Source organism: Colletotrichum truncatum, assembly GCF_014235925.2.
Source record: "Colletotrichum truncatum strain CMES1059 chromosome Unknown Contig_0002, whole genome shotgun sequence".
Taxonomy (NCBI): domain Eukaryota; kingdom Fungi; phylum Ascomycota; class Sordariomycetes; order Glomerellales; family Glomerellaceae; genus Colletotrichum; species Colletotrichum truncatum.
The window spans coordinates 4,430,312-4,444,375 of NW_027222399.1; the positions used below are offsets into that span (position 1 = coordinate 4,430,312).

Below are 14,064 nucleotides of genomic sequence, written 5' to 3' on the forward strand. Positions count from 1 at the left end.
GTTCTTTTGAACTTTGCAGCGCCTTCGTGGACAAGAAATACGACCGTTTCGTAGTCGGAGAGAGACAGCCGGTTCGTTCCACCATCCAAGCAGTTGCAAAACTCGCGACAGGCTGTGGACGGGTTTGCGGCTTTTGCGGACGTTACCTAGGACTTACTGCAGGGGATATGAGAAGCTCTTTCGCTTTCTCTACCACAGCGCAACAGAGGCAGATTCTGTTAGTTCACCAAAAGCTTCCATAATTATCTCAACCCAAGTTGTTGCTTTTGAATTAGTTTCAGCGTCCAACGTGTTTCCCAAAAACACGTGGTTTCAAAGCTGACTGGGCTTCAACTCTAGCGGCCTCTCTGTTTGCTTTAGTGTTATCGTGTAACCAAATGACAATAGTCTTCATTCTGAAAAGATGGATTCATGTATTCACAGCCAAAGAATCAACCTTTTTCACAAATTACAGTCCTGTTTCCTACACATCAAGAGTGAACTGATCAGACATAGAGGGAGGCTCATTCAACACAACTCCCAACAACCCTTTGTTTGTTCAAGAGAATGAGAATCAGCTTTTGGAGAAACAAGTCACGGATGTTGTCAGAAAGAATGTAAGAAAGCTCATGGTCGAATTGTCATTAAATTCTATGCATGTAACATTCAGAGTATGAAGAGAATGGAAGAAGAAATTCGTGACATTTGAATGACTTATCAGCACCGGTATTTACTAGGCACTCAACAGAAAGGAAGGCAACACTAAGTATAAACATCACCTGAAAATATGAGTTTCGGCATTTACTACTGCAAAAGGAGATACAACTAATAATTGGGGGAATCTCGAGGCACAATCTCCCATGAACATTCCATAAACCATCCTTAGGGACGCTTAGACATACTCAGCCGTCACCGTGTTGTATCGTTGATCTGGAAAGTGTTAACAAACTTATTTGGGTTCAAGAATGAAATTGACTCACTGTTGTATAGCAGAGTATATGTGGTTGACGCAGAGAGGTAAACCGCTTCAATCTTGCAGTTCAGCTCATAGTACAAATGACCGTCATTTCCTCGCCGACGAGCCAACGAATTCTCCGGAATGTGGCTAACATCTGCTTCCACGTGTGCAAGCATCGAAACATTCTCATCTCGAGATACGGGGGCGTCGCGAGCGCTGCGGTCGGCGTAGATGTCCATCTTGATTTTCTTAATACGCCCTTGGCTAACCAAGCCGGTCCAAGCGAAAGTGGTATAGAAGGGTTCATTCTCTGAAACATTGTCGCCGCGCTGAATAAACCATTCCATAGTGTACACCTTGTAACAACCATCAAGACCGCACCAGTGCCTCTTATTCTCGAGATGGCTGTGTATCTTGCGGTCGTACCTCGTACGCCACTCAGTCCCATAATGCTTTCGTGCCTTTCGGTTCTGAACTTTGACCTGGGTTAAATGGTTTGGAGACACTTGAGCCAGACCTTTCATGACTGCACCTTGCACAACAGCTTGCCAAGCGTTGGGCGGCTGCATGATCTGGATGCGCTTATCGACAGCATTACGCAGGCGCTCTTTAAGGTAGTTAGAGGCACCAAAACCACCAACCAAAAGGACAGCCTGAACAGGTACTCCGCTAGCCGTGATCTGGTCTTTGACAAGTTTGATACATTCAAGGACAACCGGCTCAAAAATGGTTTGAAGGTCCGACGCCTTTAAGGAGAAGCGGCCACGATTGATTCCCAGTTCTTTGTTGTTGTTGAGACCGCCAACAGGAATCGTATACGTTTCGTCCGGAGCCGCGCCGAGGGCGAACTGACGCTTCACCTGTGTGCTGTAAGTTTCCGCTAGATTACAGGATCAGGAATGAAGACCTACCTTTTTCTCAAACTGTTCCATGGCCTCGGCCATTACCTCGTCATCAAAACCCTCCTCTTTGCCTAGTTTTGCTTTCAAGAATTTGGCGAACCGCATGTTGAGGAAAGTAGATCCACACAAAGCACCGGAGCCTGGAGCAGCCTCCTGGACTTCCAGAATCGGCTTCAATCCCATTATGGTATAAGAGATGAGATCCACAGTGCCACCACCAGCATCAACAACAACAACGGTGTCGCCTATGTTGAGGCCGTGAGGGTCGAGGCCCTGCAATGCGTAAATGGCCGCAGCTTCAGGCTCAGAAACGAGGTGTATGGGAACACTGGTTGTAGACAGACCAGAGGCCTTCTGGCACGCTTGTTTCGTTTTCTCCTTTGCCAGGTCGGACCAAATGGCGGGTACCGTGATGACAAATTCAAGAGGTGTAGTCTTGACAACTTGGTCACCTAGTTTCTCTCTCAAGGTATACAGAAGGTGGTCGCCGAGAGCCGATATGTAGTCAGTGACGAGCTTATCGACATTGCGGCCCCCTCTTGCCTCTGACGAGACCGCCTGGTTCATACTTTGAAGCGAGGGATCGAGGTCACTTTTCCTGTCAGCTATAACAAACCTAGAGAAATGTTTGATGTTATAAGCAGTAATATTTGACTCACAGCTTGAACCACTCGACAATCTCGTCCTGGGGAGCAGACATTGGGATTGAGAAACCCCACTGAACTTCATCTCCAGTATACCTGAGCTTGGTGGGAACCTTGTCGGAGGATTCGCCTTCGCGGACTGTTTTACTTATGGGCCATGTGGTGATTGTAGTCCGTCGATCGGACCGCTGGGTCTCTGCCCAAGCAACTCCAGAGTAGGTTGTACCGAAATCGATGCCGACAATGATCTTGCGCTCGCTAATGGCGAGCTTCTCAAAAGCGTCCATGATGAAGGATCTGAAGTATTGTTGCGTATCCGAGAAGAAGGGAATTGATCTCTCAGAGGAGGTTATCGCGAAAGGGTATCCAAAATGTGGGTATCGTAGATGAAGAGACAAAGATATGAGATCAAGAGGTGTGGCGAATGAAACACATAATCTGGGCAGAATAAAATCGCTAATGGCTTTCAGTACTCCGTTCAGAAGACCTTGGCAGTCAATAGGCGGTGGCCTCGTTTTGGTAGCTGAAGTGATATGCCCACTTTGTTAGGTACAAGTTTGACCAACGAGAGGGACGTGAAAAAGCCGGTGGATAACCAAGGCCATAAAGTGAGAGATAGAAGTAAATTCCGGGCGATATGGAGACCAGCGGAGAGTGGTTCAGTCTTCCTTGAAAAGATATGCTAGAGTGATGGAAGGAGTAGTGCAAAGGAAAGTCTGCCTTGATGAGAAGCTCCAGTGGAGCGATATTGGCAACCGGATCAATAGAAGGCACTGGGTTGGCCTTCCCGAGAAAGTACTTCAAGTAAGGGAAGGTACTTTTGGGTTTGGACAGATAAAGTAGGAGTACCTGTCACAGCGCAGTAGTTGTGCTCCAAGCTCCTTTCCCATCGAGGCGGAAGTGGAGGGAAAGACCTGGCAAGGAAGGAACACTCTATCGGTCTGTTGCCGTCACTGGATACTTGGAAGTGGGTCCGGAACGCCCCAATTGATATTGGCATCATCAAGCGTTCGCGAACTGTTTCAATCAAGACAATCACGGGCCGTGATCAGGTCATCCAAGTCAGCTGGTGTGGTTACTGAGGCCCCCTAGTTGCGAACTTCGCCATGAAGATTATTGATACAGGCGAGTTGGGCAGATGAAGTGACAAGGGTGAGAGGGTGCCATGCGCGCTAATTCCGCCCGGTGGTAGTGTGCCTAATGGCTGCCGTTGTGTTTGTGGTACGTATCGAACCCATTCTCCACTTCCCCAGATGGTACAGGCTACAAAGTGAGCTTAAAACCTTCCTGCTTGTTAAGCATGCTGGTCGCGAGGATTCGTGATGTCGTGGTCCCAGACGGAGGACATTGGAAATATCCGGAAGTCGGGATTCGAAGAAAATTAAAATAAAATAGTTTTTGCAACAAATAATGCCTTGAAGAACTTCACTTGTGGTGTCTGTTATCAACTTGAATGCATGCCGAAAGAATGATGGTCGCCACAATGCGCATGGTTGGCATTGGTGGACTGTTTCTCGATTGGGAAGGGGGATTTTGAGGAAAAGCCCGTGCTAACTAGATGCTTTGTAGCTCAGGCTTTCTTAAGAGTAAAGAATTCAAGCAAACTCGGGTAAAAGTCATGCCTCTGACAAAAGCCAGGACGAATATTACATGGCCACCCAGCGATGGTAACTAAGGAAAGGCATAAAGGCAGTACTTGGATGCAATGCAGTTCAGCTCCTACCTGGGGTGGGGTGGGAATACTTTAGGTTGTACCGGTACCTGTTCCCACCTTAAGGTTGTCCAGGGTGTGGCAGACCCCACACAGGCAAATAATGTACACTTTTGCATTCCTCAACTTGACAATAGTAAGCACATATGGCAATGACCTTCTCTCCATACACAAGGAGTCCTGTGTGATAGCGAGCCAAGCAGGCACCTGAAAGTACTGGTGAGTGTAGTACACTTGCCTTCATTTTCACATGGCTCGTGCATAGATCATCTCACCTCCAAGAACCGCCCCGCCGAAAACCTGCTATGTCACTGTCTCCACAGCATCTCCACGCCAGCTTTCTGGCAGCAAGAGTGACTTCGGGGGGTGGAACGACTTGGGTAGGCAGCTTCCGATACAAGTGGTTTAGGCACCTCTCTTCTCCTCCATTCACCCTTTGAGCATTGTTCATTTACTGCCACAGTACTATGGAACGAGGTGAATTTCCCGACTTTGACGACCTTCTCGAAAAGAAAGACAAAAGAAAACTAATACTTCCAACCTATTGCTGAAAGTAGTAAAAACAGGTTACCCCGACTGTCCTATGTCTGACTTGATTTTCTTGCAAATCACTCGATTTGGAAACATTCTTCTCTCTCAATCATTGTAGGCTCTGTCGTCACCTTTCGTCTAAACATTTCTCCCGTCTTTCCCGCCGCTCGGCATCCCCTGTCGACAACATGGAAGACCTCAAACAACTCGAGCCGACCCTACCGCATTACCGTGAGAACCCAAAACCTCCAATCCCCGAGAAAAAGCCTATCGAAGCTGCTACAGTCAGCCCCTACCTGGACGATATGAAGCCCACTCATCGTTCGCCTCTCAAGAGCCATCGAAGTGCCAATACAGAGCCTACAAGTCCGTCTCTTAGCTTGGGGCCTGACACGATGGGGTCCTCAAAGACCGAACTTCCTGCTCCTGAATATGTTTCTCGGAGCAAAGGACCAAGGCAAGCTCTGCCCAAAGGCCTCGTTGCCACTCGTTTTATCAATCCCCCAGCCCATCGACAATCACAATCCCTTATATCTACGTCTTCCTCATCTTCCTTTGTCGAGTGCGATACCGCCGATTTCGAAGCTGACAAGTCGCCGCCTATAAGAAGCACTTCCTCTCAAACGTCCCAGTCGAGAGCTCATTCCAACGAGAGCAATGGCGGTTCGAGCCAAGAGACGCGGTTGTACCGCGAGATAGATGGGCTTCGCCAGAAGCTCAAATCCTCAACAGCGCGGGCGGAGATCGCGGAAGAAAAGACGGCCAGAATAGAGAAAAGAATACAAGAGCTCAAAACCACAAAAGCCTCAGGGCTGAGCGAAACAGAGAGGGAAATAGAGTCTCTTGCTTGCACCCTCAGTGAGCTCAAGGTAGAGAACTCGGCACTCAAAGAGCAACTCAGAGATGCCCAGTCGCATATCTTTAGCCTGCAACCTTATCGCAAGGAGTTCACGCCCGAGGAAATCGGCAGCGTATGTTAAGACATTCTCCTCATTATTTGCATGTTCTGACAGCCTAGCAGCAATACGATGATCTGATCGAGGGAATCTCAGACTGGGTCGCAAAGTTCATGGCTCCCCTTTTGGACAACCATACTAAAGCTGTGGAGGAGACCATTGCTGTTGCACGGAAGAAACCCACCGATGCCAATAAGTTAAAGCACATGATCCACACATTCCCCGACCTGGTACATGGCACCATGTACCCAGAGACGGACGAGGACATTATTATTTCAATCATCATGAGGTTCCTCTATGATAACATCTTTCAAAAGACTCTATATGGGTCCATTGCGCATTACGTAGAAGTCCTTAGCTTTGTTGAGACTTCGTTGCAAAACCACGTCGATCCCAAGCGAGGTAGGAGACGGTGCAGTCTTGGGTGAGAAGCCTGTGTCAGTACTAACGCGATACACAGATCTTTTTGCCATCCGCACCTGGACTGCTGAGGCCTACAACGCCATTATTAGTTCTCGAGAGTTCAAAGGCGTCCGGGAACAGAAGCTGCGAGAGCTAACCATGGAGCTCGCCGGAATTTTCAAAATCTTTTGCAAGAAGGACAGAATCGATGATTTTCGCAAAAGCTTTGAGCAACACTGTATCAAGCCTGCTATGCAGCTTTACGAAAAGATACAGGTGTCAACACATCATTTCTACTTCGATATTAACCCTTACATGGTATGGGGGCCTAACGGTGACTTCCAGCCGTCGAGGGACTTTTTCGATGACTTGCACAATCTAGATTGCAAGAACATACTCCATAATCGCAAAGCATTCAACTTATCCAAGATGGATCCTCCGCCATCCGAAAAAGAACTTTTCCATCGATTGCTCAACGTTTGCACACTGACCCCTGCACTTTACATGCGGCAGATCGGTCGAAAGGACGTTATCAAGGAGCCGCAACTTGTGCGCCGTCAAGAGATGCTGGTGGCATGGGGTCCGCAAGAGAAGCGGGAGGCGTTTATGGAAAATGGCGACCAGACCCTGCTCAGCCACCTTTACGCTGCCAAGTATGAGCGCGAGAGGGCGGAGGCTGGCGGATGGGCTACGTTCCGTTGGGGAGGCTAGAGGCGCCATGAACGGTTATCTTTCATTTTTTAAATCCATTCTCTTGCCAAATCGCGCTTGTCAATGGTTTTTGACAGGGGTACTACAAGATCCAATGCCACACTGTTGTTGAAGCCGAACAATGTCTAATGAGAGGCCATAATGGCTGAGGATGCCAGTAGCAAAGCACAGCATCTCAATCAGAAGAAAGATAGAAATGAAAAATCCTTGAGGTAACATAGGAACATACCCAGTAGGATAGATTTTCAGCCTTATGTGTTACTGCGGCGAATGTACATGACTTTAGTCGGACGGGGACATAGGGCATGTTCATCCCGTTCGAGTAGTGGACAAGCGCTTTCACTCGTGGCATCGAACATGTGGAGAGAGACTTATGTCCATGACAAACAGATCTACACAGCCCAGCAGCTCCTTTCCTCCAGCCCAGTAGCAATGCCATCTAATGAACAATCACCCCATCCACACGGCGCCTCTCAACCACTCTGCATATCTCAAGCTGTAGACCAAAGTGGGGCCGGCTTTTCAAGGGAGCCTCATTTACACGGATTGGTACCGCAAACTCAATTGTTACAGACGTTCCTGCCCCCAGACTGAGGCCCGCGACGATGCATAATGTATCGATACATCCATCCCCTGTCATTTATGGCTCAGTATTGGTCTTGGCCCGCATCAGCCTGTGGTCAAATGTGCATGTGAGTTGGATTGTGGCTGCCGTTTAAGCAAGAATTCAACAGTGTGCCCGGGAAGTCGGTTCCAGCCCCGCCCATAGTTTCAGTGGGTCTTTAGAATTGGCTAGGCCGACGGTGGCACTGAGTGGCTTAACGCAGGAGCTGAGGACCACTGAGATAGGTGCCTGCAGAGTTCCTCGTTTAAGGAAGAACAAGCTCTGCGGTGGGCCTCAAAGGAAGCTCACCCCTTGTCGGGCGATCATGGATGTTCATCATTTTGCGGTGCTCAGGGTGTGTCGGTACCTGCGGCAGTTTGCCAAGTAGGTTCCCCAGGCTAGACATGTACCTGCGACCGATGGAGAATAAGCCTGCGGACTGACCTACCATGCCATGCCATGAACCACTTGGACGCAAAGCTGGAACTGATTCCGCCTTCAAGGTTGCCCCGTACAGCCTCATCTGATGAACTTCCACTTTGTTTAGTTATGCGACCGCTGTCAAGGTCACAGACTTGAGCCGCCTCCAGTACATGTGACGCTTCACTTCACTTCCAGCTTCGACGACCTTTTTGAAAGTGTTGGAGCTGTTCTTCTGAGAACGACAAGCTGATACTGATTACTTCTCGGCTACTGCTCGCCATTCTCGTCTTCTCTTCCTGACCAACTTCCGTTGTCATTCTTACTGACCCTTGTCATCTGCAAACTAATTCAGCTTCAGGTTTTACTCATCCTTTGTCCATCACATCGGCTGTCGACGTCAGCATTCCCCCTAAGCTTCCGCCGTTATCATCTTACCTCGTGGCCTATATGCATCAATTAGATGCTCGGACGGTGATGCAAGGCTGAAGGCCCGAGTTATACTCCAAGCAGCGAGCAGGGCCATCCCCGCCAAATGCCGTCCTCCGCTATGTTTCGGTCGTTCAAGACAAAAGTCGGCGGTTCTATCCTGAGGGATCCTGGCTCAACAGATGGTTCCTCACGGTCGACACGGCCTTCTTCGCCTTCTCGTTGGTCATTGCCGAGTGGGGGAAGTTCGACCGCCGGCGGCGACACTGGGCATGCCAGCTCGTTTCATGACATCTATCCTCTCGGCGTGGAAGGCTTGGCAAGATCCTCGGCTTCTCAGGCGACAAGTCCATCAACATCCCATCTGATGCCTGAGGGGTTCATCATCGACAGAAGCCCACAACCGTCGATGCCCCCGACAGCTCCAGCAGCTGAAGATACGCAAAGAACTAGCGACGATATACATCATCAGCAAGCAGACGACGCACCTAGAGCGCCAACGTGGAGATATGTTATTGACGTTGACGGTGTTCCCATACCAATAATGTTTGCAACTTCCAATGATGACCTACCGCCCAGCTATGACGCGAACCCAAACCCCTCCTTTGTAAGAGCCTTTAACCGCGATGATCTTGATCCGCCTCCTCTATACGACTGGAATATCAGTGTGGGTAGTCAAGGCTCAGAGGATCAGCGGCCGTCAAGACTTCAAGAGGGTAATTGGGAAGAACAGCCATCACCTCCTCAATCCCATGTTCCTCGGCGGGCCTTTTCTTACGGCACCATCAGCGCCGACATCATGGCCGGCTTCGATTTTCCACCGCCTGCAGCTAAAGCGGTAGCCACGCTCACAGAGACGGACATTTCGTCTTCATCTTCGCGTCAGCGCCAACGGGGTTATTTACCTACCGCGGCGTCCATCCTCGAGGACTTCAATATGTCGCCCTTCTCTCCTCAGACAACGGGAGGAAGCAACAGCACTGCTGCAAGCACACCGCCGGTCTCTTCACCATTCATGCGCCCTAAGCTTACCTCTCATTCTCTTGGTTCAAATAATCCGTATGCTGCACTTCTTGAACAAAAAGAACAGGCCATGACAGTCGCTTTTCTACGTAGCCAGGATGCCATGGCTGGCTCACGATCTACAGATGTTCCCGCCGATGACTTCAGGTAGGTTCTTTTCTTAGTCTTTGAAATTCCTTACTTAGTGTTCTCCACTCTGTTTTTTTTTGTGTTTTGATGTCAGAAGAAATAGTACTTTAAACTTATGATCGTTGACATTCGTTAGTTTCGGCCAGCGCTACCAGAAAGCGGCAGATACAACAGATGTTGTCGTCACCCGACAGAGGCTACCAGCGAACGATCTTGGAGGCTCAAGAGAATGTCCCATCTGTGCGGAAACGAAAGAGCCTTCTGGTTTTCCGGTTCTTAGCGTCACATCCACATGCAGCCATCCACCAGAGGCATGTTTGGAGTGTCTACAAACGTCCATAAAGTCGGATTTGAACAGCAAGCTTTGGACAGAAATCAGATGTCCTGAATGTCGAGAGCTTCTCGAGTACGTGGATATCCAGAAATACGCAGACGACGAGACATTCGCCCGGTAGGCCATCTAACGCTCTTTTGGAAACAAGTAACTAACATGTACTCAGCTATGAGACTCTAGCCCTCCGCGCTGCCATGGCCGAAGCCGATAACTTCATTTGGTGTACCGCTAACTGCGGCTCTGGTCAACTTCACAGTACTAGCAGAGACCAACCCATCGTGACTTGCTTGCACTGCGGCCAGCGCTCCTGCTTTACCCACAACGTCACGTGGCACGAAAACCTGACATGCGAGGAATATGACGCCCTTCTTCGTGACCCTGAAAATTTTCGCTCGCGGATTGAAATGAACAATGATGAGGTTGATACCGCAAAACGTGCCCAGGAAGACGCCGATCGCGCAATGGCACAGGGTCTAATGGCTGAACAACAGGCTGAGATTCTGTTTCGAGTTCAAAGAGAGGCTGCCGAGAAAGAAAGGGCACGAAGAGCCGTGGCACTGGCTAGAAAGGTCGCTGCTCGGCGGAAAGCAGAGGAGGAGCAGAGTCAAGCAACAATGAGCAGGACGACGAAGCCTTGCCCTGGTTGTGGCTGGGCTATAGAGAAGAACGCTGGATGGTGAGCACACACATGCATTTTATTTAATGGCTGATACTGACTTGGATACTGTAGCTCACACATGACTTGTAAGTATACCCAAATGCAACACTGGCTTTTCCAGGCCCCAACCCTTTTCCATATTTATTTATCCTTGTGTCATAATGTTCCGTTTTTCTTCTGTCAAACTCACGCCAACAATGTCGCAGGCATCAAGTGCCGCTACGAGTTCTGCTGGGGGTGCTATACAGCCTGGAAGGGCGGGCATAGCGTCCGATGCCGCGGAGTTGTCACCGCCTAGGACGGCTATGCGTCCTCGAAAGCACGCAAAACGCTGCCCAATAAAAACTGGCAATGTATCGGAAATTGGTATCTAACCTGCACGGTCATCTCTTAGGTTCGAGCTGCAAACACGAGTTCTGCTACGAGTGTGGAGCAGACCACAGGCGCATTTTGTTAGAAGACAACAGCATACATCGCAAAGACTGTCGGTTTCACCCGGATAACCTTGGAGATCAGGAGCGAGACGGGCGACCTTGACTAGGTCGGGAGGGAGGCGGTGAGGGTTAAAGGCGTTCAACTTAAATTGTCTGTACCCGAGGAGGAGAAGTGATTGGGGTTGGGTTGATACCTTGCATCTGCACAGCATTGAAGTTTTCCAACAAAGGGCGATATTGGAGTTTTCGTTTCTTTTGAAGGTCCTCACAACAATGGGGGAAGACAAAGACAGGGGAGAACCAAGGGCGACGAGACTGGATCGGAACATCTCGGTGTCCTTTTTGTTTGGAAGGGTCATGGGTATTTTTGGCGTCGACACCAGTGTTGCTTAGGAATTTGTGACATTAAGTAAATATCTGAATTTCCGAGTCCATTCTACGCCGAAGCCTTGTGTGGTAATAGTAGTCCTGGCTCTACATATGTACAGATTGCAAACCATGAACCCGCCGTCCAAGTAAGTAAATAAATTCATATCCTCCCATCTTACCACTCCAACAACCTTTACCCCAGTCGCGCCAACAGTGATGCCGCCATTCATACACGATAACTTTGACCATCGTAGCCTTTTACATTGTTTTTTCTTTCTTTCTATTTTACGCGGCTGTCAACTCGGCGATGCGCCGCTCAATCTCGGGCACTTGGCGTAGCAGAACTTCGAGGTCCTCCTTCTCGTCCTCGAGCTTGAGACGGCGGTCGGCGTCGAGCTTGGTGAAGACAAAGTTGCCCTGGCCGTCGAACTGTAGGATGCGGCTGTGGTACTTCCACAAGCTGCGACGATGGCTGACTGTCATGAGGGTGATACCGAGGGCCTTGGCGTTGTCGTACATGACCTTCTCCGTGTCGAGGGTGACGCTGCTGGTGCACTCGTCGAGGATAGCGTAACGGGGGCGATGGTAAAAGAGGCGGGCCATGGCGACGCGCTGCTGCAGGCCGCCGGACAGGACATCGCGCCACTCGGCCTCTGCGTCCCAGCCGGTGTCGTAGAGCTCGGGGAGGTGCTCGAGTCCGAGGATGGAAAGGATGGAGAGGAGATCGGCGTCCGTCACGCTCTTGGCGCGCATTTGGCGAAGCGAGTCTGGATAGATGATTTGCTGGCGGAGGGAGCCGCGGGAGAGGTAAGGACGTTGTGGGATGTAGAAGATGTCGGAGAAGGGGGGTTTGTGGACGGTGCCGCCGTAGACGGGCCAGAGGCCGCCGAGAATGCGGAAGAGTGATGACTTGCCGCAGCCGTTGGGGCCGAAGACCAGGAGATGGTCGCCTTGCTTGAGGGAGAAGGAGAGAGCTTTAACGAGGACATCACCGTTAGGGGAGATGATGGGCCTAAGTAGATATGATCAGTTTTGGCCAGCAGCAGACAGACAAACGGGAGGCGATAAAGCAACTTACACGTTGATGAACTCAATATCCTTGCTCTCGACGACAGTGCCGCGACCCTTGAGAATGGCCTCGTTATCATCGGTGCCCGAGCTCGAAACCAGCTTCTTCTCGAAGCGGCCGGCGCGAATGTCGTTCATGACCTCAAGCAGGGTGTCGACACGCGAGGTGTAGCCTGCCAACTCCATGATCTCACGGTACGAGAACATGATGCGGCCGAAGGCGTCGGAGGCTGAAAGCAGCATACGTCGGTTCGTGACGAAGCTTTCGGTGCGATCGCCCATGTTCATAGAGATGTGGCCGGGCATCTTGACAAAGACGGGCACGGAACAGAGAAGCAGACCGAGAGCGCCCCAGAAGTACTTGATGACAAAGTCCTCCATGAAGCCGTGGTAGAAGCGGCGTCGGAGGATATAGTTGACGTGCTTGATGAGGGTGAAGTAGCCCTTGTCAAGAGTGTCCTTTTCGGCCTCGTGGCCGTGGTAAAGAGCGACTTCTTCGGAGTGGTCGATCAGGCGGGAGTGCTGGAAGCGGAACTCACCCTCGAGACGCGCCTCGTCGGCGACGTATTTACCGAAGGGAGGAGTCAGCGCGCGCATGACGTTGGCGGAAAGTTGGACGAGGAGGGCCATGGAGACGACACCCTCGCCTCCGACGCTGCGGGAAAGTGAATGTGTGTAGATGGTCTGGCAAGCTGTCAGCATAGGGTTTCATTGTGGGTTTGGCGTGCTGGGTAGAGTTTACCATGTCCAGGATGGGCTTGGCCAGGTTGCTGTACAGCTCGGCCAAGCTGTTGGAGAACTTGGCGACATCGACAGCAATCAGCTGGTCAGGATTGTTTATCCTGTCATCAAGGGCAGATATACCATAGAAGGTAAGCTTGGAAAGGTACTTGTCGTGGATGTGCTGTGTCAGCCGTGTCCGGTACTTCAACGACAACTCTGCTTGATGGTAAGACAACTGTGATCCGTTAGCAGGCAATTTTCCAATATGTGGGAGTGAAGTCCGTGGTTACCATCGAGTTTGTGAAAGTTGCCGGGATGGCAATTAACATCCACCACAGAATGCGCATCAAAAACTCCCTTCCGTTGCCCTTGACCAAGCTCTTCACGATTGCGCCGTCCATAGCCGCAACCTTGAGACTGATCAATGTGCGGACAACCAGGAAGAACGAATGGCTGATGAGCAGCCGGGCCTCTTTACTCCTCCAACCGGGTATAACGATGCGCAGCAGGCGCATAAGCGATCTGAAGAACTCGCGGTTCAGCTCGACCTTTTTCCGCTTCTTGGTCACGTCCTCATCGGACACGGCGGCCAGCGTGGCGCGCGACTCGCGGGCAGCAGCCTCCCTCACTGAAGCGGCCTTTTGTTCTGAGATGGCATGACGGATACGGTTGGCGAGGGCTACAAAAAGAGTTATCCATACGGCGCGAGAGATGCGCGTTCGATTCGCGAGGTAAAGCTGGGTGAGCTGGAGGACGAGGTTCCGGATTGTACGGTCGCCGGGAAGGCCGATGAGGGAGACTTTGGATTGAGCGGCCATGACGGCGGGCGAGACGAGCCCCCACAAGAGGGGGGCAAACTGATGGAGATGTAGTTTCGATTCGTGTTACTTTCCAGAGAGGAAATTCGGAATGACGGTCGGCCGTGGAGCGTTATGAAAGAGGGAGGACGACAACAGGACCGGCTACGTCACCGGTAGCTGGGGGATTGGGAGCCGTCAGCGCATTCGTAGATGGACCGAATTGACGTTCGTCGGCCGACTTATCGTAGGAATTGCAACTCGAAATTCGGGGAGAAAGGA

At 50.6% G+C, this 14,064-nt stretch overlaps 4 protein-coding genes across 4 annotated transcripts; 2 read left to right on the forward strand and 2 right to left on the reverse strand.

Annotated features, from left to right (window-relative positions):
- Window positions 1-871: 871 nt before the first annotated feature.
- On the reverse strand, window positions 872-2,770 carry CTRU02_204155 (hsp70-like protein; the record flags this gene model as incomplete). The annotated part of the gene is made up of 4 exons (XM_036728247.1): window positions 872-909; window positions 960-1,817; window positions 1,860-2,431; window positions 2,499-2,770. 4 exons carry the CDS (start codon window positions 2,768-2,770, stop codon window positions 872-874), a joined length of 1,740 nt encoding a protein of 579 aa, XP_036579956.1.
- A 2,143-nt stretch (window positions 2,771-4,913) lies between these two features.
- Window positions 4,914-6,794, forward strand: CTRU02_204156 (uncharacterized protein; the record flags this gene model as incomplete). The annotated part of the gene is made up of 3 exons (XM_070204338.1): window positions 4,914-5,696; window positions 5,747-6,083; window positions 6,142-6,794. 3 exons carry the CDS (start codon window positions 4,914-4,916, stop codon window positions 6,792-6,794), a joined length of 1,773 nt encoding a protein of 590 aa, XP_070062101.1.
- A 1,574-nt stretch (window positions 6,795-8,368) lies between these two features.
- Window positions 8,369-10,689, forward strand: CTRU02_204157 (ring finger domain-containing protein; the record flags this gene model as incomplete). The annotated part of the gene is made up of 4 exons (XM_036728249.1): window positions 8,369-9,417; window positions 9,536-9,850; window positions 9,900-10,409; window positions 10,464-10,689. The coding sequence occupies 4 exons, from the start codon at window positions 8,369-8,371 to the stop codon at window positions 10,687-10,689; spliced, it is 2,100 nt and encodes a 699-aa protein (XP_036579958.1).
- Window positions 10,690-11,479: 790 nt separating this feature from the next.
- On the reverse strand, window positions 11,480-13,803 carry CTRU02_204158 (ABC fatty acid; the record flags this gene model as incomplete). Its single annotated transcript, XM_036728250.1, has 4 exons — window positions 11,480-12,206; window positions 12,273-12,946; window positions 13,005-13,220; window positions 13,276-13,803. 4 exons carry the CDS (start codon window positions 13,801-13,803, stop codon window positions 11,480-11,482), a joined length of 2,145 nt encoding a protein of 714 aa, XP_036579959.1.
- Window positions 13,804-14,064: the final 261 nt, after the last annotated feature.